This window comes from Periophthalmus magnuspinnatus, chromosome 6, assembly GCF_009829125.3.
Source record: "Periophthalmus magnuspinnatus isolate fPerMag1 chromosome 6, fPerMag1.2.pri, whole genome shotgun sequence".
Taxonomy (NCBI): domain Eukaryota; kingdom Metazoa; phylum Chordata; class Actinopteri; order Gobiiformes; family Gobiidae; genus Periophthalmus; species Periophthalmus magnuspinnatus.
Genome location: NC_047131.1, coordinates 21,254,696 through 21,277,199, shown reverse-complemented (window position 1 = coordinate 21,277,199; position 22,504 = coordinate 21,254,696). Strand labels below are relative to the sequence as shown.

The 22,504-nt window shown below is 39.2% G+C and overlaps 2 protein-coding genes and 1 non-coding gene across 3 annotated transcripts; 1 reads left to right on the top strand and 2 right to left on the bottom strand.

Moving 5' to 3' along the window:
* Positions 1-394: 394 nt before the first annotated feature.
* On the bottom strand, positions 395-484 carry trnay-gua (transfer RNA tyrosine (anticodon GUA)). The gene is given in 2 exon segments: positions 395-430; positions 448-484. It is a non-coding gene; the product is annotated as a tRNA-Tyr (tRNA).
* A 3,593-nt stretch (positions 485-4,077) lies between these two features.
* On the top strand, positions 4,078-12,088 carry LOC117372822 (netrin-4-like). Its single transcript, XM_033968688.2, has 10 exons — positions 4,078-4,278; positions 4,396-4,955; positions 6,261-6,518; positions 7,101-7,227; positions 7,768-7,956; positions 9,139-9,343; positions 9,689-9,792; positions 9,925-9,993; positions 10,365-10,538; positions 11,020-12,088. The coding sequence occupies exons 1-10, from the start codon at positions 4,239-4,241 to the stop codon at positions 11,160-11,162; spliced, it is 1,869 nt and encodes a 622-aa protein (XP_033824579.1). The 5' UTR covers positions 4,078-4,238; the 3' UTR covers positions 11,163-12,088.
* Positions 12,089-13,223: 1,135 nt separating this feature from the next.
* LOC117372801 (methionine aminopeptidase 2-like) lies at positions 13,224-22,422 on the bottom strand. The gene is made up of 11 exons (XM_033968669.2): positions 22,225-22,422; positions 21,296-21,409; positions 20,714-20,776; positions 19,410-19,512; positions 18,448-18,609; positions 17,871-18,052; positions 17,053-17,147; positions 16,372-16,468; positions 16,174-16,277; positions 14,059-14,174; positions 13,224-13,624 (listed from the first exon to the last, which is right to left on the bottom strand). Exons 1-11 carry the CDS (start codon positions 22,373-22,375, stop codon positions 13,372-13,374), a joined length of 1,440 nt encoding a protein of 479 aa, XP_033824560.1. The 5' UTR covers positions 22,376-22,422; the 3' UTR covers positions 13,224-13,371.
* Between the last annotated feature and the right edge of the window lie 82 nt (positions 22,423-22,504).

Sequence of the window (22,504 nt, the reverse complement as noted above, 5' to 3'; positions counted from 1 at the left end):
CGAACATTTGAACGTGTATTGCGCAACGGACTCCATTTTCTTCTCTTTTTTGCGTAGCCGCGGTGCATGACGGGATATAGAAGTGCGTGAAGTGTGCACGGATGCAGGCTTCGGTTACGTCCGATCTCCATGGAAACGGTGCAAAGGGAAGGGCAGGTTTGTCGGGCGCATTCAGTAGGGTGCGTTGAAATGGGACAGCCCTTGTCGCGCCGGAAATCACGTCACTGCCCTTCGAACCGCCCTTCCAATGGTGATTCTAAGGCCAGGTGGGCGAATTGAGACACAGCCATAATCTTACATTTACTACTACGTGCTACTACTGTGAACACGAGGTGGCACTGTAGGGACATATGTAATTATCTTCATAAATAAAGTCAAAGAAAAAAAACAAGTCTCCTTCGAGCCGGATTCGAACCAGCGACCTAAGGATGTCAGCGCCCTTTTCCACTACAGTCCTCCGCTCTACCAACTGAGCTATCGAAGGAACGGTGCCCGGCGAGGGAAAATAGTCTTTAAAAACGCAATCGCGATGCTAAAAGTTGGATTTTTAATTTGTGTCATATTGCATTGGAAACCTAAACACTACCAGTTCACGACTAATCAGTTCCGTCAAATGCGTCACGTGTGCGTCTGTTGTTTTGACTGTCAGAGTCAATAAAGTTCTGCGATAGAGATGTTTGTTTGATGAAGGTGTAGAAAGTTTTCTAATGATTTTTTCTTTTACTAAAATGTTAGTTACTTACCGACAAAGATCTGTACATGCACGTGTTTTTGAGTGCATCCGGGACGTTTTTCCTTCACATTTGAAACGTTTTCTTGTAACGATACCCCGAGTGGCCACGAGGTTGCAACATTTTCTCATTTTTGTTCTTCAGAGGCGTTACCGTGGATCTATTAAAATAACAGGCCACGGTCTCATTCTACAGCAATGATATTTCTCAGTTTATAACATTTATTTGAAGGACTACGGGCTTGATCTGATCTGATAAGCATGATATAGGCTACATCATTTCATAGAGATCTTTAACTTAGGCCGTAACACAAACAAGATGATATTATTAGTTTTTTAAGTTGTTAGGCTGCCCTTAAATTAACCAACAAAACCCCCTGATGCTGCCCCTAACGCCCAGCGACAGTATTAAAAAATCTCTACCTGATCCATGCAGTTATTTTATTTAAAATATCAACTCGTATAAAAATAAAAAAGTACTTTGTACCAGTACAATTTGAACCTGATACAGATTTATCTAGCTATCACAATTTTATAGCTAAATAGTTTATAGGTGTGGTCATTGTGCTATTCAAAGCTCAGAGATTGCAGCGATACCAAATGGGTTACATCACTGGAGGAGAAACATATCTCCTACACAGGTGCTGATTTTTAGATAAAACTCAGTGACGTTTTGTTATGGCTAGGCTCTGGCTGACAGACAACAGTGATAAACTTATTTAAGTCAGTGAAAGCAGCGTCCGTGTTTGTGGATGAGGACCCTGAAGGCAACACTACAGTATTGCTTTGTTGAGCGTGTCTGGCTTTGTGTTGAACTTTTAAAGGGGAGTAGACAAATCGCTGAGGGCCAGGATGGTTCAGTGCACTGGAGGTGCTACAGGAGATGGCACCATGAAGATGGGACAGCTATATCCTTTAACGGGCTGGAAATATGAAAAGTAAGCAGCATTAGAAAGATTTAGTGGCATTTTCCCCTGTTGGGCCATTAAAGTGCATTTAAAGCCTCTAAGGCAAAACACTAATTTAAGTGAAACTTCTTCCTACACTCGAGCGTCTCATATTGGTACTGCATTGAAATCTCACATTTGAATATTGTTTACTGCAGTGTAAACAATATTATGTAACTAGGTGCAATGTACCAACCACTGAAGTGATTAGCAATACCCAGTTTAAGGAAGACATATTGTGTGTTTTTTTTTTCCTGGTTCTTAATAATAAAATATAATGTAGCTTTTCATTTCTGAAAAATGTCTATGTTGCATAATTTAACCCTACGTTTATGATTGAGTCTAGATTATTTAGGGGTAAGATCAAAACAGCAATTTTCTGAGCAAAGATGGAACTCCATTATAACATAAGCTCTGAAAAGTTGCCTCTCTCCTTTAATACTTTGCTAAAATATGCAAAATGCATGTTCTTGTAAGACAAAATCTTCCGTTTTCTCTTGTAAGATCACAGGATGCAGAAGGTAGAAGTAAGGAGCCTTGCAAAAGACCAAAGAATGCATGTTGTAAGTAGTGTACATGATGTAGGAGTGTGTAATGAACAGAAGTAGAGGTGGTAAACAGAAGATGGTGCTTCTGTTTGTTTGTTTATTTATTTATTTATTTGAGTTTTTTTTGCCAATGCCGATATCAGTAATTTATCTCAGAAAGGATTTAAGTTTAACAGACACTGCGCTGCAGCTGAAGTCAGTTATTATAAACAGTTTAGGGTAGATATAGATGCTAAATTGTTTTGTAAAGGAGTGTTTTGTAGTTAAGGAAAATATACAAACTGCAAACTTTATCAAGAATTTGGACATTGCTATCATAAACAAGATAGTTAGGCTTTAAAAATATGCTTTGAGAAATTCCCTCACACTAGGATACTTCAAACAGTTTGCAAATAGCTGTCACTAAATGGGACTAATATGTGCGCAGGGCTTTCATCCTCTGCTGGGAATATGCCACAGACTGGTGAAGATTAGACATCCTTCCTGCTGCATTTTTCATGCTTTCTCCAGGGATTTGAAGATCGAGAAACATTTGAACGATGTACAAAGACACAAGTTCTAGGTGTGTCACCCTTGCCCCCATCAGACCATCTGGAGACAACCAAAATAACCCATTACAAATGTGAAAGCACACAGACGTGAACCCACTCCCCTTTAACAGAGAAGGCCATCAGAGTCGCAGTATTTCAGGAATGTCCCGAACTGTCAAGGCCTAAGGGAGACAAGACGTTAACTGGTCTTCCTTCGTTTTATCCACACAAGTCAAACCCATGATTTATGCAACAACATTCACCTTGAGAAATTAGACCTTGTTTTTAGATGTAAAGAATTGTGTAAATTCCACATTTTAAAGAATAAAAAAATCAACAATCATGAACATGAAATAAACCAAAGTACACAGACCTCTGTCAAGGCTCTATTCCTGTAACCCAGTGGTAAAATATAGACCTTTAGTTGACAGACACCTTCTACAGTCCATGCAAGTATTCAACCTTTGGAAAGAAACCAGGAAAAGAATTTCTCAAACTTTTAAAAGAGTCCTAAGACAGAGGTTTTCAAACTGTGTTCTAGGTACCATTGGTTTTAACATTGATTTGCGGATATTTCAAGTTCTTAGGAAAGGCATAGATCTGCTGTCCTTGTTAAGTTTGGCTATTTCTGTCAGTGAAAGTGTATTTGAAAAGACAAATGTACAAATGTACTTCTCCTGCTGCTATGTATCCTCAATTTTCTTCCTTGACAGTTGAACAGGGTTTATGGTGTCAAATGGCCATAATAAATCTTACATTAATGACAGGGAAGATCTCGCAGAAGGGGTTTCTGAGTCTTGAAAATGTCTCTTTCAACTTGACACAAATGAGGTCATCACTGAATTATTAGTGGTGACCTGAGCTGTGAGTGTCTGAGGAGAAGGTAAAAGTTGATGAGACACAGTTAAAGTTCAATGGCGACTCGCAGTAACAACATGGAGAACTCACTCAGCTGTGTGGCGTCTTTTGATAAAGATTAGAGCAAGTGATTCAATTGTCAGTATCACGGTGAGTTGGGTAAGCAGCTCGTTTTAAGGTTGGGAATGGGTAGGAAAAAACTACTGTAACAACTGTAAATTATATAAACATGTTTTTTAAGGCTGTGAATGCGTAAGAGATGTAAAAATATTTGGGATTTGTAAGATGTCGCGTTCTTATCTATAGGCTTATTCAATGAGATACACCCTTACCACTGGCTAATGAGAATAGTTTACATGCACATATCCACTGTATTCACACTGTGCGTGGGTGTGGTCAAGGAGCAAAGCAGATGAGGCGGGGCGAGGAGCGAATACTTCTCTCCAAATGTCAATGAACGGAGCGAGTGGGATGGAGACATGGAATACATTCTGCATAACGACAGTGCAGCGTTTGTAGTAAGAGAGGACACTTCAGTCTGACTGGCAGCTGTGAAGCGTCTAATACTCACGTCTTTTGGATATAGACCTTGACATTTCTGTCAAAGAAACTAGACTGCTCCAAGATGAGAAGGTGGATTTACGCATTTTCATATTTCCTTGTAGGTAGGTCTAATTTTGTCATTTCACTTATTCATTCACAGTGTCGTCTTTTTTACTTGTAGTTTATAGAGGATGAATTGTAATGGGGTATGCATTTAAAACCATGTGCGCTCCTTGTAGCTCTATCTGAATCCAGAGGTCCACCTGTGGAAAGCCGCTGCTCCGGGCGCGCGTGCAACCCGCGCATGGGTAATCTGGCAGTGGGCAGATTTATCAACACTCAGTCGGTGTGTGGTTCCAACTCCTCTGAACCATACTGTTTCTTCAAACAAACTTTATTCTCTCGCAGCAGTATGGATTTTTGCACTCATTCAAAGTGTGACAAGTGCAACGCTGCCATTCCCAGGCTGGCGCACCTTGCCTCGGCTATGAGCGACTCGTCTTTCCGCTTTCCACACACCTGGTGGCAGTCGGCGGAGGGAGCGCAGGAGGAGACGTTGCAGCTGGACTTGGAGGCGAAGTTTTTGTTTACGCACCTCATCCTAGTGTTCCGCTCCCCCCGCCCCGCTGCCATGGCGCTGGAGCGCTCTCAGGACTTTGGCAAGACGTGGAGGACGCTCAAGTATTTTGCCAAAAACTGCGAGGAGACGTTTGGACTTGTAGAGGGGCAGTCGTCAATGGGAAATGGGACCCCATGCAGCTCCAAATACTCAACAGCCTTCCCGTGTACCAGAGGAGAGGTGAGTTGAAATGGCACCTTCGATTAAAGGTGACTGTGAATTAGTGACATCTAGTGGTAAGATCCCCCTCAGCTCTCAAAGAGATGTTAGAATGATGATGGAAAATCAGTTTCTTACTTGACACTGACATCAACCAATATGCGAAAAGATATAGGCATCAATCAGTCATCAATCATGTGTGTTTTAAAAATTATTTATTAACGTAAAAATATAATTTGGTCAGAATTAGTCTCCATTTTGTCTCTTATATTTTTACACGCTTCTCTCGTTTGTGTTGCAAGTCATCAGAGTCAAATCAATTTAACTACCCCTTACCTCTGAGGTCTCCTAAGACAACTGACCATGTATGATGCATTACATAGCCTTGTGTTGGAGATTCAATGACTAAATGGCTTTCACTGATCTCATAATTATAGGGGAATTTACATCAAGTATGTGCCATTACACAGACGACATACTTGTGTATGCTGCAGTCTAATGTCTTTTTGTTGCTTAACACCCCATAAATACAGTTATCTTTGAGTAAGTGCACATAATGGTAGGAGCATTGTGTTAGAAGTTTCACTAAGAATGGTGACTGGAATAACTGTGCTTACTGTGGACTACATTCTGTCACAGAGCAGGAAAGTCTGTCATATGTGACACTCATTTCCTTGTGGTAATGAAAACTAATGGCCACGTCCATATATGCAGATTAACTCAAAACATACAATTTCTAAGAACTCAGATAAGCACGCCATGTTTACTTTGGAGCTGTGTCAATTTTCCATCAGCCTTATGAGCAAAACCAGATGTATTTTATTTTGGAACATGGTTATTTTGGAATTAGTTGTGCTTAAAATTCCTTACAAATTATGTATATAGGATACCATGCTATTACTATGGGTATTGTGCATCAGAAAATGTTTTTTGTTCATTAGTATAGCAATTGAAACCCCGAAGTGCTTCTTCTGAGTTTGAAGTCCACACACCTGACTATATAAGCACAGATACGCACATCCAAAAACTGTTAAGCTGTGTGCTAGATCCAAAAACAAAAGCTGTGGAAAGAAAGTAGATCCACACAGCAGTTATTTTTTTTATTTTCAGTAATACCACATGTGATGTGTCGGGTCAGAGCCCTTCTTCATACAAGTCCACACACCTAAGTTATTCTGATCAGTTTGGCAGCTAAATTACTTCTTGATTAGCCAGGATCAAATTACTATGACTGTCATTTTCTTGTATAAGTCTGTACTTTACTGTCAAAAAGTATATTATAATGTTTTCTTTTTAATAAAAACTTTTCCAAATTTTACTCTAAAGGTTATATACCGGGCCTTATCCCCTGGCAGCACACTGGACCCCTATGGACCAGATGCCCAAGATCAGCTGATGGTGACCAACTTGAGGGTGCGACTCCTACAGCGCCAGCCTTGTCCCTGTGAGGCCAAACACCCCAGAGCACTGCCCACAAAGCATTATGCAATTTATGATTTTATTGTGAAGGGGAGCTGCCTCTGCAATGGACATGCAGATTACTGTGTGCCAGTCAACGGCCAGAAGAAGAAAATGCACAACATGGTAAGCATACAGTAACAACTGCCTTGACAATGGTCCCTTTTTCTGTAGAGATTTTGTTTTGTTTTGTAGAAATATTGAGAGTAAATACTTCACAACAGCAGGCAGGAGTTTGATGTTTCTCTAAACAGCTTCACCTGCCATTACTGAGCTTAAAGATGTGGAAACACTAATTATGGCTTTTACTGTAATGCCTTAACAACCCACAGTCTCTATTATGCAATGCTTGTTACTGCAATTCAACAACTGAATCACAGTTTGGGGCATGCATCTCTTTTTTGTGTACATAAGATGTATGCATATCAACAAGAGGATAATTGCATAACAGTGCATACATTTATAAAAAGCCAGTAGCAATACAGACAGTAATTCATAAGTTGATCTAAAATGAAAACTATTAAACTACTTTTTTTGCACCGTACTATAGGTTTTCAAAGTTTAAACTTTTCTTTGTATTGAATACTCTGGGTGGATAAAATGTTTTACTGGTTTACATTGATATTATGATCTGGAAAAAGGGAAAGTGAATAGTCATTATTAATGTATTTAGGTGTACTCTTGATGTGATGTGTGTGTGTCTTTCAGGTCCATGGGAAGTGTGTCTGTCGCCACAACACTGCCGGTGACCACTGCCAACGCTGTGCTCCTCTTTTCAATGACCAACCCTGGCAGGCAGCCAATGGCATCACCGGGAGCCCACACGAGTGCCAGAGTGAGTGATGGGCCAAACGCACAGCATGTAGACCTATCTGTAAAATCAAACTAGCACCATAAATCACACACCACCTTCAGCCTGCTGATGTGTTAAGAAAAAGGCTTAACATGCCTGATGAAAACTCTTTGCTCCTCAGATGGATCTACTGTTATTATTTGTATGATTGTAAAATTCTGAGGTTGGAGGTTTGATCGCTGGCGCTGCATACTGGTGTTGCATCCTTTGGCAAGACACTTTTACCCACACTGACAAAATCAAGCCTTACTCAATAATTGATGGCAAGCCAGCAGCACTGTAAGGCTACTTTGTCAATATGCTGGTCTGGAAGGGCAAAGGCTAAATGATTAAGAGCTGACTGAAAGATCAAGGTTCAGTCCCAGCCATGTATACTGCCATTGCATCCAAGGCACTGTGTTAGCGAGATAGTTTGTAGCTATAAAAGAGTAATGTATTTCTAATACAATTTAACTGGAATGACTGTGTTTTCGATATTTGTGCATAATAGTAATTGGCTTAACTGTCTGTATTTGATTACAGAATGCAAGTGTAGTGGCCATGCTCAGAGCTGCCACTTGGACCGTAGGCTGTGGTTGGCATCGGGTCGGAGAGGTGGAGGCGTGTGCGACAGCTGCCTCCACAACACTGGGGGGCGACACTGTCAGATCTGTAAAAAAGGATACTATAGGGACCCAGCTCTACCAAAAACTGCCCCGGAATCGTGCAAAGGTAAAACTTTTGCTTCTTGTCTGTCCACACAGAGGTACAGCCTGGAGCAGAGTAGAGGAACCACTAGAGACTCTTTTATTAATGAGAACATTAATAAAAGAGTCTCCAGTGGTTTCTCCGTAGTTTAAAAACTGAACATTAAATGTAACTATGAACATTAAAAGTAACTATACTGTTCAGAATGGACTGCTTAAATATGGGAAATAGGGCTCCACAAATAGTTTTAGGGAAAATTATTGATAAAAAAATATATATTGTGAAACTTGAGTCTGAACAAAATGTATGGAAAACTCTGTAGAGACAATGTCTGATTGATGGCAAGGCTAAAACAGAGACACTGAAAGGTTTTGTTGTATTAAAAGGGTAAAAGAAGGTGGTGCTGTCTCCTTTTCTAGCCATGTGTCTTTTAGCGGTAGATAGGTTTTTCTTTTGGCCTTTAATCTATTTTATAACCCACTTTTTTCTTTATATGGTAATGACAAAACTTTACACATGGTGGGCAAGCTCTGAGAGAGCTCCTTTACAGTCTCTTATTTCTTCCTTTAGGTAAAACATTTTTTGAATGAATGCCAAAATCCAGTGTGGGTACAGCCTTTGATTTTTCAGCCAGTAATGTATTTTTGATGTTTCCCTTGAGCTAATGCAGATCAGTTTCTCTGATATGATCCCCCTCTTTCAAACTCATCCCTTGGCAATGATGATAAGAGAGTTACATGACCTCAGTCTGCAGCACCACAGGAATGATAGGGGCTCATCTTGTAACGCATATATAAATGAAAACAATGCAGGAATTTCCTGGTCTGTGAACACACATTTTTCACATTCTTGCCCTTTCGCCTTTACAGCACACTGGAGCATTTTAAGAACAAACATGACGTCTTTGGGAATAAATGAAGGATGTATACAAGAGTAATCAGTCATCACGACACAGGACATTAGTTTGGGACAGAAAAGCAGTGATTTGCTGTTTGTTTTTGCAGAATACACTGTGGGGCAAAACATCTTGTTGTTGGTTACAAATGGCTAGTTAAACTGGAGTAGAGAATCCTGTACACAGTACATGTTGTTGAATGCGTCAGATTTTACACACTTCTCTTGGTCCAGTGTTGTAATAGGACATTTGAGATAGAGGACAATAACTTTGAGTCTTCTCTTCTCTTCTCTCCTCCCTCCTCACTGCAGCTTGTTTGTGCCACCCTCTGGGCTCTGTCTCAGCTGGGGGTCCTGTCTGTAACCCCAGCAGTGGGGAGTGCACCTGTAAACCTGGAGTGGCTGGCCCCCACTGTGACAGATGCATGATGGGATACTGGGGACTTGGACAATATGGCTGCCGTCCCTGTGACTGCACAGGGGATTGTGACCCCTATACCGGCGACTGTCTTTCTGGGTGAGTCCTACTTTATTTGTATATAACTTTTATTAACTTTAATTAATTCTCTCTCCTACATGAATTCCCTCCTATGGAGGTATGATGTATTTACTAAAATGGAAAAAAGTGGCCTTAAAGCAACACTATGTATGCCTCAGACTCAGAATCCACTCAAATCTTAAATCAAAGTGATCAGCAATTGTCATAAATATTACAGAATTGTTAGTTTCCACCACTTTATTATTATTATTGTTGTAACCTTTATATCTCAAATATTTTGCATGAAAACCTATTGTTGCTTCAAGTGACCTTTATTAAATAAATCTTCTGACCTTAAGTATAACGCTGGTGTAACCTCTGTAGCTCAGATGAGGGGGTCTCATTCTCAACCACTGGCCACCGCAGCAATAACAGTGAGACGGCACTCTTCAGGCTAGAGGAGCTGTTCTCTGCACTGCACCACTCCGGTACGACATGGTTCAACGCATCTATCACAATCAGCCACACAAAAGACCATAGTCATCCATTCAAAAGACCAGCACTTTCAACCATATAGACCAAGCTGTAATGTATATATATATGTCCTTTTATTCTGACAGAGAAATGTGAATGTGTGGAGGCAACTCTCAGTAATCCTAAGCTTTTCTGTGCTGCAGAGTACGATTATGGTGAGTGATGCTTGATGCATTCTAAATACATTACTTATATATAGAAAAGGAAATACCGGTACTTGTTAGCTGGTACATTTTCCAATCAAAATCAACAACACTGCTACAGACTAGAACAAATTACTTACGTTAAATTAACTCTTAACACATCTTTGCAAAATTCTACTTGTTTATATTACTTATTCAGCTACAAATGGTTACAAATGGTTACAAACATATGCCCTCCAAGCCTTTTGTACTCAATTTGTCAGTCTGGATAAAGAGAAGCTGAAGAATAAGCAATAGGGAAGGAACTGATAGAGTGGAATGTTATTTTAGTATGTAATGTGGAATTTCTGTGTAAAATAACTGAATACCTTGTTTTTGTTTAGTCCTGATGGCAAAAGTAATGGCTGCCCACGACAAAGGCTCCCATGTTGAGGTGGAAGTGAACATTAAAAAAATCTTGTACAGTAAAGAGGAACTAAAAATCCTGAAAGGCAGCATCACCCTTTACCCTGAATCATGGACTATCCATGGCTGCACCTGTCCCATACTCAACCCAGGTACACTACACACAAAAACATCGTATGGGTAATAGTAATAGTTATTTAAACATTCACTATTCAATTCAAAATTAAAATCTTATCCTATCCTATTTATTTAATGACATCTTCTTGAGTAATGTACAATACTTAATTATATACTTATTTACTGGACTACCCAAGCCACCTCTGGCACTTCTCATGGTGTGGAGGTTTTTGCTGAATAGTTGGTCTTTTCTGCTGAAGTGTAAACCATTTGGACGTGTGCCAATGTACTGCCATTGCTCATTTAAATTGGACATTTACAGCCTGAAGATTAGAGCCACCTCTCTTTTATAAGGCTAACACTTTGCAGAAATCATTTGCAGAGAAACTCATTCATGCCTGTCTTTACAGTGTAATTCCAAATGGTTATTTATAATCATTTCATTATGTTGATTTTTTTTAACTTCTGCTTTTATGAACATTTATTTATTATTAAGCTTTCTTTTTGTTCCCCCAGGATCAGACTATTTAGTTGCTGGACATGAGGATTGGAGGACTGGTCATCTCATTATCAACTTGAAGAGTTTTGTGAAACCGTGGAAAACAAGTTTGGGACAAAAAATTATGGAAATTATCAGAAAAGACTGTACAAAACGGTAATAAAAATATTGCAACTTTCTGACATCTGTCACAGCAAATCATCTACCTCCAAGTAGAGTGTAGTAGTTCGCTTTAGTTTGGTTTGGTATTTACACCAGATGCCCTCCCTGAAGTTCTATTTATCCAGACTGGCACAAAGAAGACATTGGCTTGTAAAACCACCGGGAAGTAAGACTGAAATTAGTTTCAGTTTAAGTTGTTTGACAATCATCTGTGACACTATAAAAAGTAAACATGATATATTTGGTGGATGTACTGTACCATACAAAAAGACAGTGTGGAATGTTCAAGCCTCAGCATACCTTGAAAAGATGTGCTTGTAGAATGCTGGATCCAAGAAGCCATGAGAACAAAGAGAGCCATAAACACGTTGATCCGTGCAAAACCCGCTGAAATCCCAGTGACTTCAGGCATGTTGTTTATGAAAGGGAAGGAATGCATAGTCAATTTGGAGTAATATTTCCTGGCTTTACTTTTTGACTCAAGGTGATGAGCCTGAACACTGGGGCTGTGGTGTTTACTGCAAAAGCACCTTGTTGTCTCATTGAAATCAGTGATAAATCTTCAACCTGTGGAGGTCTGTTTACGTTACATGCCCTTGGCAAAGAGTAAACTGTGCAGCGAAAACACCAAAAACTATTTAAAAAATCTGTTTAAAACTCTGCTTCAAAATACAGCTCAGTATATCACCTCATATTGATGCAATGACTGACGCATAATGAAAGTGCAATATTAATTTAACTGTTCTCTTTTTCATCCATTGTTACATATTAAAAGGAGTCACTTGTATTGACTCTAGAAAATTTCACATACAATACTTTTTTCATCTTTGCCAATTCAGATATTTACATTTTAAATACATTTTAACGCAATCATGATGAATTGTTATACTCTACAGTAACCTTCAGACTCTGTCCTCAGAAGACCTGTCCTCAGAAGACTCTGTCCTCAGAAGACCTCTTCTGGACATAGTAAACTGGGCCGTGTGAAACCAGTGGGTGTGAGAAAAGAGGGCACATGTGTGGGCATATTCCTGTTTTGACTTCTACTCCTAAGAAATGCTGAAATAAGTTCAGAACAGCCCAGTGTCTTGACTCTAAATAGTACAAATTGTGTAGGGACACTATGCATTCCTCAACTATAACGTCATTGTCCCTGTGTCCTTGTCCCAAAGACAAGAACTGAAAACAAAAAACATAATTCCTGTGACATTTCTATATGAGGACAACGTGTTAACATTTTTTTTTTTTGCATGAATGTACTTAACAACAAATGTGATTTTGTCTTGTAAATATTTTATAGGCTGTGTTGTTTGTATATAAATGAGATTTTTTTATGTTTTGCATGGATTATTATTGTTCAGTTTATACATCAAAATTAGCAGGGTCAGGACATCTTTTTAAAGCAAGTTTTGTAAGAACATATCACATAATGTAGTAGCGCCCCCTGGAGTTCAAGTCATAAAAAAGTTTCTTGAATGTTTATAGAAAAGTCAAAAACTGATTTATAACAATTTATTTTAAAACTTAAATTCAAAGAAATGTAGAAATATAAACATTTCATGGCGGCTTGATTCCTTATGAACAAGGCAATTCAGCAGAGCATTTTATGTTTTTTGATAAACACTTTTTTGCATATGTTTGCATATCATTATCTTGCATATTTTAAGCAGCACTAAATAGTTTAAAGAAAATTACAACAATTAATTTCTTTAGATATGCCCTCATGTTTAACTTAAAAAATAAATACTTTTACTGCTAAGAAGCTACAGTTATGCCCAAACATATTATTCATATCATGTCTTTGTGCAACCTAAAATATACACAATTTAAGTAAATATATAACATAGGATTTAGAGTCCAACCTGAACCATGTACAAATATGAAAGAATGAAATGGAGCAATGACATGTACATCCTCTGGACATCTAAGCATAAAACACACAAAATTCTGAGAGGGAAGCGCAAAATGGAAAGTAAGATGAAAATAAATAATACTCATTTTGCACATTGGCATTTTCCACTTGGTTGACTTATTTCTGAATCAGATCTAAAAAAAAAATAACAAAAAATTCAAACAGGGTATGAAGCATTTTGGGCTTAACTGTTTGACATCAGCCATTTTCTTGATTAAAAAGCACTGGAAATCGATGTTGCATATTTTCATCATATTACAGGACATCTTGCCTCTTGCTTGTGTAGCTGCATGCTTTAATAGTCCTCTCCTCTGCTCACCACCTCTTTGCACGTGGGCCGGAGGAGGATGGTGTGCTCGTACTGGGCCGTGTAGCTGCCCTTGATGTCGCACAGAGGGGGGTAGGGGTCCACGATGCCCAGGTCACACAGGTTCTTCAGAGCCATGAGGTACTTGCTCTCGCCCAAACGGTCCAACCAGCGACGGCAAAACGCCAAAGTCCCGAAGTTCTCATTGATGACGTTCAGCAGGTGTTTAGCCCTTGGGAGTCTATAACACAGAAATAAGTCAAATTCTAATATTTTTTTATGCACAACTGAAAAGGGAAAACCTATAGCTATAGTGTGTATTTAAAGGTACACCATGTAACTTTTTTTGGGATGTTTTTGCTTTATTTGGATGAAATAAAAAATATAAATACATTTTTATTACAGTTTTTCTTATTGTTCAAATCATCAAGTCATCATAGAAATAGTTAAGTTTAATGCCATTCTGTGTAATATTCTTAGCAAACCCATAACTTTTCCTGAGAGACACCCTGACCGCTGAATGGCAGACCGTCCACCAGAAAAGTTGCATAGTGCACATTTAACGCCAAAGCACCACACACGAAGTTTCAGTCACATTCTTTTCCCTTAGCTCAGCTGTTTCCATTTGGTATGGAAAACTACATAAATGGATGACACACAGGGAAGACAGCAAACCTTATTGGCACATGGCCCACGTTGAAGTTCTTCATGTAGTGAGAGCACTCCATGTCGTCATGAACTGCGCCTCTTCCTGTGCTGCCAAACGTCTCGATTGCATAAGCTTCATTTTCCTGAGATCAAGAAGAGACAAAACTTTGCAAGACACTGTTCATTTGTGTAATTAATTTAATATATATGTACTGTACAGGACTTTGCTTTGCTTTGGCTTAATGTTTGTTTTATTCCTTATTTATCTTTAAAAAGTAGGATTAGGTTCGTTAAGGATTAAAACAACATACTAAACAAAGATTTTCCAAGACTTTTTTCCAGTTTGATACATTTACAAGGATAATAAAGTATATAAAGTATCCCTTATTTACTTTACCCGAAGCTTAAACCACCGACTTTGTGTAAAACAAGGTTTGAACCAGATAAGAACCAAAAAGAGACAGTCCAAAATAGATAATAAATAAGGACTACGGCATCACTAAACCACGATAAACCCAAGATGTGCAGACGGTTTAATCTTTGTCTACAGGCTTGAGCTATTATATTTAATCAGGACCTGAAAAACTGTTATAGTCTTCTTAACTTTATTTTGCCCTTTTGTGTAGTAAACTGATTATGAAAACAGTGTCAAGGACTGCGTGGGTGTGAGGACAAAATGACTCTAGGGAAAAAAAAGTAAATTTGACAAAAAGCCTAAGATGTAAGTTGCTGACATGCTTGGCTGTACCCTATTAAAGACAGTGGTGTACTTTCTCTCACTGCAGTGTGATTGGCTGGCTTTCATTGGTGTTTTGTATCTCTATCGTAGCATAGCTGTTGTTCTGGCCCCCTATGGGATTAGCTGATAACACTGCGACACCCTCTCTCTGCCTCGATAATCAGTCAGAGTGCAAGCAGCCCCATGGCACGCCCAGCTGCCACTCCGCTGATCCAAACCAAGGTAATAGCGCACATAATGAAAACACGCTTCATCTAAAAATACAACATGCAACCTGCCTCATCAGCAAGAAGACACATTACCCTTATACTTCCCACTACCGGCAAACTGTAATGTAAAAAGGTCTTGACACAGCAACTTGACTATTAAAATGCTCTCCTACAGTGGCTTTCAAAGTTTACAATACCACCAAAATACAGTAGCTGTCAACAGACCTCTTAGTGAACTATATTTGGGGGTTAAAAAGGTTGGATACATTACAAAAGAACTAAGGCAGGGTAAAACAGGGCATTACTCTAAAACGGGTTTAAACTAAGGTCAAGTCAAGTCAAAACCAGGACCATGTCTGAAGGATATAACCAGGGTCTAAAACAGAATGAAATGTGTTCAAGGGTGCGTTCACACTACACCACAACCAGGGTTAAGCTGGGACAAGCTTTAAGTCTACATCAAGGCTAAACTGGGCTCAAGCAAGGACCAACATGTGAATGCACCCCCTACCTACACTGTGTTTAAACTAGGACTAAAACAGGTCTAAAGCAAAATCTAAAATCTTCTTCTCTCCAATTGCCTTCCAAGTATCACTAATGGTGCTTTCACACATCACACCTCAAAACTGGGTCAAGAGATGGTTTTATTTTGACATTTGTCCTTATAGCAGAATGTGTACCGCTGCCCTCATCCTCTCAACTACAAAACTGTGAAAAGGTAGAGAAAAGCATAAAGCTTGCAGTGTTGTGGAAGTGCATGCAGCCATGCTCCTCGCGCGACTCTTAATTAACTCTCAAGCTGACGATTTATTGCTCTTACAGAAGAATTAAGGAAAGGACTTTTTAACTGGTTGCCACTGAATTTGGCCGGTAATTCATCTAATGGTGTACTTAAATCTTGATGAGAGTGGCAAAGAAGATGTTAGGAGCAGTAAAATGTAATTGCTATCCAAACCCACACCCAAACCAAATGTAATACTATTCTTTTGTCTACTACAAGTTTACCAAAGATGTAAAAATGTTTTTGCCATTCAATATGCACGGAATTTTGTAATCTAGGAAGTATGAAAATTGGTCGGGGACAAAATTAGATGTAAATTCAGACCTGTTTAAATTTTATGTATCCACAATACTGAATATAAGGTTCCCAATTCAAGGTGTTGAGAAGTTGTACTACACTGTAATTACACTGACCTCCATCCGTGTAGCCTCTCCTCCTTTGACAATAGGGACAGTTTTCCCTGAGTGTATCCTGTAAGGTCCGATAGAATGTCCGTTGAGATTCCTGATTGGCTTCACTGTAAAAAAAAAAAAAAAGAAAAAAGAGGCTTAAACAGAGAAAAAATAGCACTGAACCTGTGATGAGGACAGAGATGGATGACCTCCATTTACCTTGATATGTTTTTCCATCCAGCTCCACTTCATAGGACTCCATGACCTCCTGAATGGTCTCACCCACATCGCACAGGCGCACATCGATCCCAGCGCACTGTTAAGATACGTTACTCTGAATTCTATTAGCAAAACTTCAAGATCTACTCAAATAAAACATGATACCCATCCAAACTACGGTAGTATTTGGTGAGTACATCCAAACAACAACATTTAATAGATCACCACCAGATGACTGTAGACCAGGAATGCAATTATAGTGATGTTCTGACCAAAATGTCTACTCTAGATTTAACATTAATAACTACAAAGTGTGTCTGGCTTTTAACAAACTATGAACTACAACCCCCCCTCACCCCCCACCTCCCTACAGATGCCCTTATCTGTGCAATTCACTTCACCTGTCAGTGGTTATAATGTTATTCTTGACTGGTGTATAAATATCATATTATGTACTTTGTTCTATTGGTTTGGGCATTTGCTGCACTGACACATCCATTTTCTCTTTTGGACAACAAAGTTCATCTCATTTACATAATTACCTGTACCTCCTCATGCTCATCACTTATTTGTTTTTCATTGGGCTATAATTGGTCCCTGGAGTATGCTATGAAATATTTTAGGCTCATTTATTTTCTAAAGGAGCTGTAATAAGTCTTTTGTATGTAAGACAGCAGTTACCTTGATGCCCGTGTTGGTGGCATCTCTCACAGCCTCCAGCAGCCGGTCGTACTTTGGATTGAATGTGACGGTGAAGGCACAGTCTATTATTCGACCTGGAGGAGCCATAGTTTTAGTCACACACACTGAACCATACACTTAAAATGTGTTAATAGATCATTTACAGCTCTAGAAAGATTAAAGGTCATAAGAATGTCTTTACTACAGTTTTGCTGTGGCAATCACAACCAGCAGGTCGAGTTTAATGACATTATCAGAATTTCTCACAAATAAAAACAGTCAAGATTGCAGCCATTTTGAATCAATTGTGAGCTAACTTCTGTTTTGTATGCACTCCATGTAACACCAGTCTACAAGTGCTGTAATCAAATATAATTAATTCTTTGTCATCTAAAGACTGTGGATGGATTACTCAGTTAAAAGGGAGTTTTCAGTAAAAGTCTCCAAATTCTATGACAAAAAAGTACTAGTAAAGTGCATATTTATATATAAAACTCATTCAGTGCCTTGAAATATGGTCCTTAGAAATTCTTACAATCCCAATAATAATTAGTCAACTAATACAAAATTCTTAGTCTTAACCAACTAAACGACTTAAGTCTTACAGCAATAGACATGCTACTGAAGATAATACAATGGGAAAGTGAAATAGCTTGCCTGGTAAACTAAATTCCTACTCACAGCTCCCACACAATCAATAACAAAGCGTAGTGCCTCACAATGTCTCCTCCACACCATGTAAAACTGGTTGAGCGAGCACAGGCCATGTTTTTATTTTATATAGCACCTATTCATAAATATTAATGTATTTTTGTTACCATTTATGTGTGTCCCAAAGTCGATTTTGCAGACGTCATCATAGCGCAGGACAGTGGGGTCTCCAGCGTTGGGCGTGTAGTGGGCAGCACAGTGGTTTATGGAGCAGCCAGTGGGAAAGGCCAAACCGGCCCTCAGCCCGTCCTCTTTGATGAGTTTTCTGGAGCAGTCCTCAAGCTTCTCACTGTCAACACAAGAAACCATCATAGAGAGATAAGACCCTAAAGAAACTGCTGTATATTTGTCTGTTGTTGTTTGTGTGAAGCACTTTGGGCAGCTTAAGTTGTATTTTAAATGTGCTATATAAAATTGCATTGAATTGAAGTATTAATATTAGATTAGCATAGTTAGATATTAGTAACTGTGTAGAGACCAAAGTTCAGAATATAATCTATAACAGACTAGAGAAAGGCTTTCAGTAAAGTTTTTAAATATTTACCTCAGAACAGATACGTTTTCACATGTTTAATATATTTTCCAGTGCTTCTAACCAGCCATGAGGCGATAATCAGAAAAAAAACCTAAATTTGCCAAGGTGTTAGTGGAACCAATATTGCAATAAAAGATGCCAGTTCTCACCAGATGTCAATCATTGTCATCCCAGGTTTGATCCAGCTCCTCACATAGGCGCGGACTTGTCTGTGTGCCTCTGCTGCCTGCCTAAAATCACTCCACATCTCCTCATTGGCCCTGTCCAGCGCACGCTTCTCCTCGCTGGTGGTCCGCCATGCTGCACTGCGCCTGCGGGGAGGTGGACACAACCCAAGAGCAAAGAGCCACTCATTATTTCCTCATTAAACAGACATTATCAACAAGGTTACAACATGTAGCTGCAAGAAGGAGAACTAAACTGTGATGGGATTATACAACTAAATTTGAACACTTGGCCCTTCTGAGATTCAAGAGCAAGAATTAATTTGGTAGAGACGTCCAGTCACAAACCCAGTGGTTGAGCTTTCAATTCCTGCTATAAGCAACATGCTACATTACTTGCCAAGTAAATGCAAAATGCTAAATATTGTAATGATCTGATATCTGATAGTTCAGAGTTCACACCTTTTGTTGTTTTTGCTTTTGTGTGTGACACTTGGTTGCTATGCCGACAGTACGACGGACGTTTTCTACTTGTTAGTTACTGTTTTGTTTTGGAGACTGGCTCTAGTGAGTTGAGACTGCTGTTGCTTTGCTGTTGTATAGCCTATAGTAGCTTTTGGATAAAAAAAATAAGCAACCAAATGAAATTCAGCGTGTTTCCTTACACCAGAACGCTACAATATTTTGACGCATACATTTTTTCATGCATATATTTTTAGCTACACTACCATCCCCAAACAAAAGCTACAGTTTTACAGAGGCACAAAGTGTTTATGCTGATTTAGAAATAATACATTATGTAATGCATTAGTCTAAATGAGGAAATGGACATGCATAGTACAACGTGTCCCATTGAGGTACAGTAATATAAAAAGCTGCTACTAAAGAGCTCAAAATAAATAACCATGATGTAATGCTGAGTACAAGCCTAGGTAGAGGTCACGTACCCGTCTTTTGATGGGGGGTACTCGCACTCCTCTCCGGTTGGAAAGTCTCCGTTGGGATAGAGCTCACAAATAGGGACTGAGGGAGGGTCAGTCTGTCCCTTCACTGTGGCCCAGATAGAGACAAGGAGAAGCACATGAAATCAGCAAAAATGAGGGGGCAAAAACGTAACTATAAAACTGATCCTCCATCCATTTATGAAATTGATCATGTTCACTTAGCTGTACAATATATGAAGAGACTCTAACCTACAAGTCATATTAATCAAATATACTGCTACAGATAGAGCATGGTTCTCAAATAGTGGCTTCTATAGTTGGTCTGTATGCTTCATTTTAATGTATCTTTATTTATATTAGGATGTTGAACTGATTTAGTCTTGCTATTGTTTTGGTTTAGTCATTGTATTTCTCTTCTGGGCCTTGTTTAGTCCTGGCTTAATATATATTCTGTGGGTATAATCCTAGTTTAGACCTAGTTAAAGGTACAATATGTAACTTTTTTGGTAGAGGGTCTGACATTGACTTTTGCTTTGATCCACAGCAGATTATCTTTATTGCAATTATTCTATTACAAGCTTTTTATAGCTCAAAAATACCTTCAAAGATAAGCTTTCTTACGGTGAGCGGGATTGCCTCACCATGGATGTGACCTGTAACTTGAGTGGTGCCTTGCCTCCATGGAGATAGACAAGTTTAATGCCATACTATGCCACATTCCACACACAGCAATAGCATGTCCACAGAAAAGAAAAAAAACAAGTGGCATGTTACATTGTGCATCCTTAAGTCCTGTCCTGGTTCAGATTTGTTTAAAATATTTTCATTTCACTTCTGGTTCAGAGCTAGTTTAGATGCCTGTTTAGTGTCAGTTTATGCCTGGTCCAGTTATAGCTGCTGTTTTGTCCTACTGGAATAAACCACTTTTTATTTTTATCCTTCTACTATTTTAGGCCCTGTTTGGTCAAAGTTGTAATTGGTGTGAAAAGTTTGAAGACCACTGGGAAATAACTTGTAACTTAATTGTAGTTTAATGCAGTCTCTTTGAGTGGCTGATCTGATGTCAGAGTGGTAATGAGTGTTGTCATCCATTTTGAGGCCCGCCTGACGTGAAAGGTCCGCAGAGTTTGTCCTCCGCGTCCTGAATGGAGAATCTCTCTTGACACTAATTAGTCTGAACCTGTTGTATTTGCCTAAAGTGATTTAGAGTGGTGCAAAACAGTACATTTTTAATCAATGACTTAAGTTTTCACTCCATTGGCTAGAGTAGGAGATGGATCTTGCCTTTACAACAAAGTAAGACTTACATCCTTTCTTCTTTTTCTTCTTCTTTTTCTTCTTGGACGTTGAACACTCTACTTCTTCTCCATCTGTTCAAAGATTATTTTAGGCAAGGTTTCATTTGTGTTTTGTCTTGAACAGTGTGAAGCGTCTTTGAGTGTCATGAAAAGTGCTACACAAATGTTACATTCTATTATTACTGTTATTATTAGATCAAGATGTCAACAGGCAAAGGCACTCACTTACAGAGATGGATTAACTCATATCAGTTAGTTAATCAGAGTAATTCATAGTGACTTTTTGTGTACAATGGATGCAGTTATTGTCATGTTTGACCTATTCAAACTTGGGGCAGCCTCAAAAGAGTTCTTGTGTCTGGAATATCTTTGTAATCCACCATTACTTCACATTGCTTGTGGAGTAATCTAGTAAAAATAGATATCAACAAGTATCAAAAATATAAGTTCTTAATTAACAAAATCACTAATATCTCTAGATTTCATCTGGCCTTACATTAATAAATCAGATACCACAGTTACTGTGTTCCTGGTGTAAAAGTTTGCTGGGGTGAGAGTGAGAGAGCAGGCGGTTGCCGTGGCAAGGAGTACCTTCTTCTCCATCTTCCTCCCGCTCTTTGTCCTCCAGAGTTTGCTGCTCAAACTGTTTTGTGACATCACCAAAACCTCCGGCTTCTCCATCCCCTTCAGCTTCATTCGCCCCTGCTGCAAAGTCACACATTTCTCTTGAATGCATGGCTCGGAGAAGAGGCACCCCCACACACACATTCAGAGAGTGAGTAAATTACTGGTGGTCACAGTCAGCCCAAGAAAGTGCCTTCACTCCTTGGCAGGATCTCTGCATAATTTCTTTCTATACATTGAGAGTCAATATTCTCAAGGGCAAGAGTACCTTGCAGCAATAGCCTCACAGACAGGACTCAGTTAACTTCAAGTGGGTTCAACAGAAGAGGGTTACTCCTAATGATAAATCTGAAATACAAAAACAGATCCAATAGCCTACATTTAGCTAATGCTTAAATTGATTTCCATCTATGATGTGCACAATAGATAAAGGGGATTAATTAACATTAGAGTAGTGGTTGTCAAATTGTGGTACACTGATAAAAGTGTAGTAGTTTTACTACCCTGCCTCATTCCTGGTTTAGTATGTCTTTAGATCCATTTGTTAGTTAATGCAATAGTTGGTTAGAATTGTTGGTTTATACCTGGTTTAGACCTGAGTTTTGAATTCCAGTAGGTTATAGGCTCTCTGTAGTGTATTAAACATAGTTGTAAAAAAAAGTTTGAGAACTGATAAGCGATTTATAGGAAAAATTCTTTGTTTTCAATAGTCTGCATCAGGATGAGACAAGCACCAATTTTCCGTCTTTAGCTTCGATCATCTGGGCATGCTTTTTGTTCTCACAGGTTGGAAACTCTACTGTCCCGCATGATGCTCCTGCCCCACATCAAGATACGAGACAGAACAGAAGCGCTACTACAGCCGCACTAAAGAAAGCCAAAGTGATCCCACCTACCCAACCCTGCAGTCCTGTTCTTTTTCTTCTTTTTTCTCCTTTTCTTGACGCTCTCCGATGTGTCTGCTGCGTCCTCCGGCTCCTCGTTCACATCGTCCCCGTTGACAAGTTGCGGCTCTGCTTGGCTCTGAGCTGGCTCCGGTTCCGCCATGATCACAGACTGTAGATCAAGTGACGCATAAGCGCTGAGAGCCTCCTGTGGTCACACAGCGGAAAAAGTGGGGTTTGGAGCGAGGCAGCGGCCAGTAATAGGCTTCAAGCTGTTATCTGTCTTCATTTC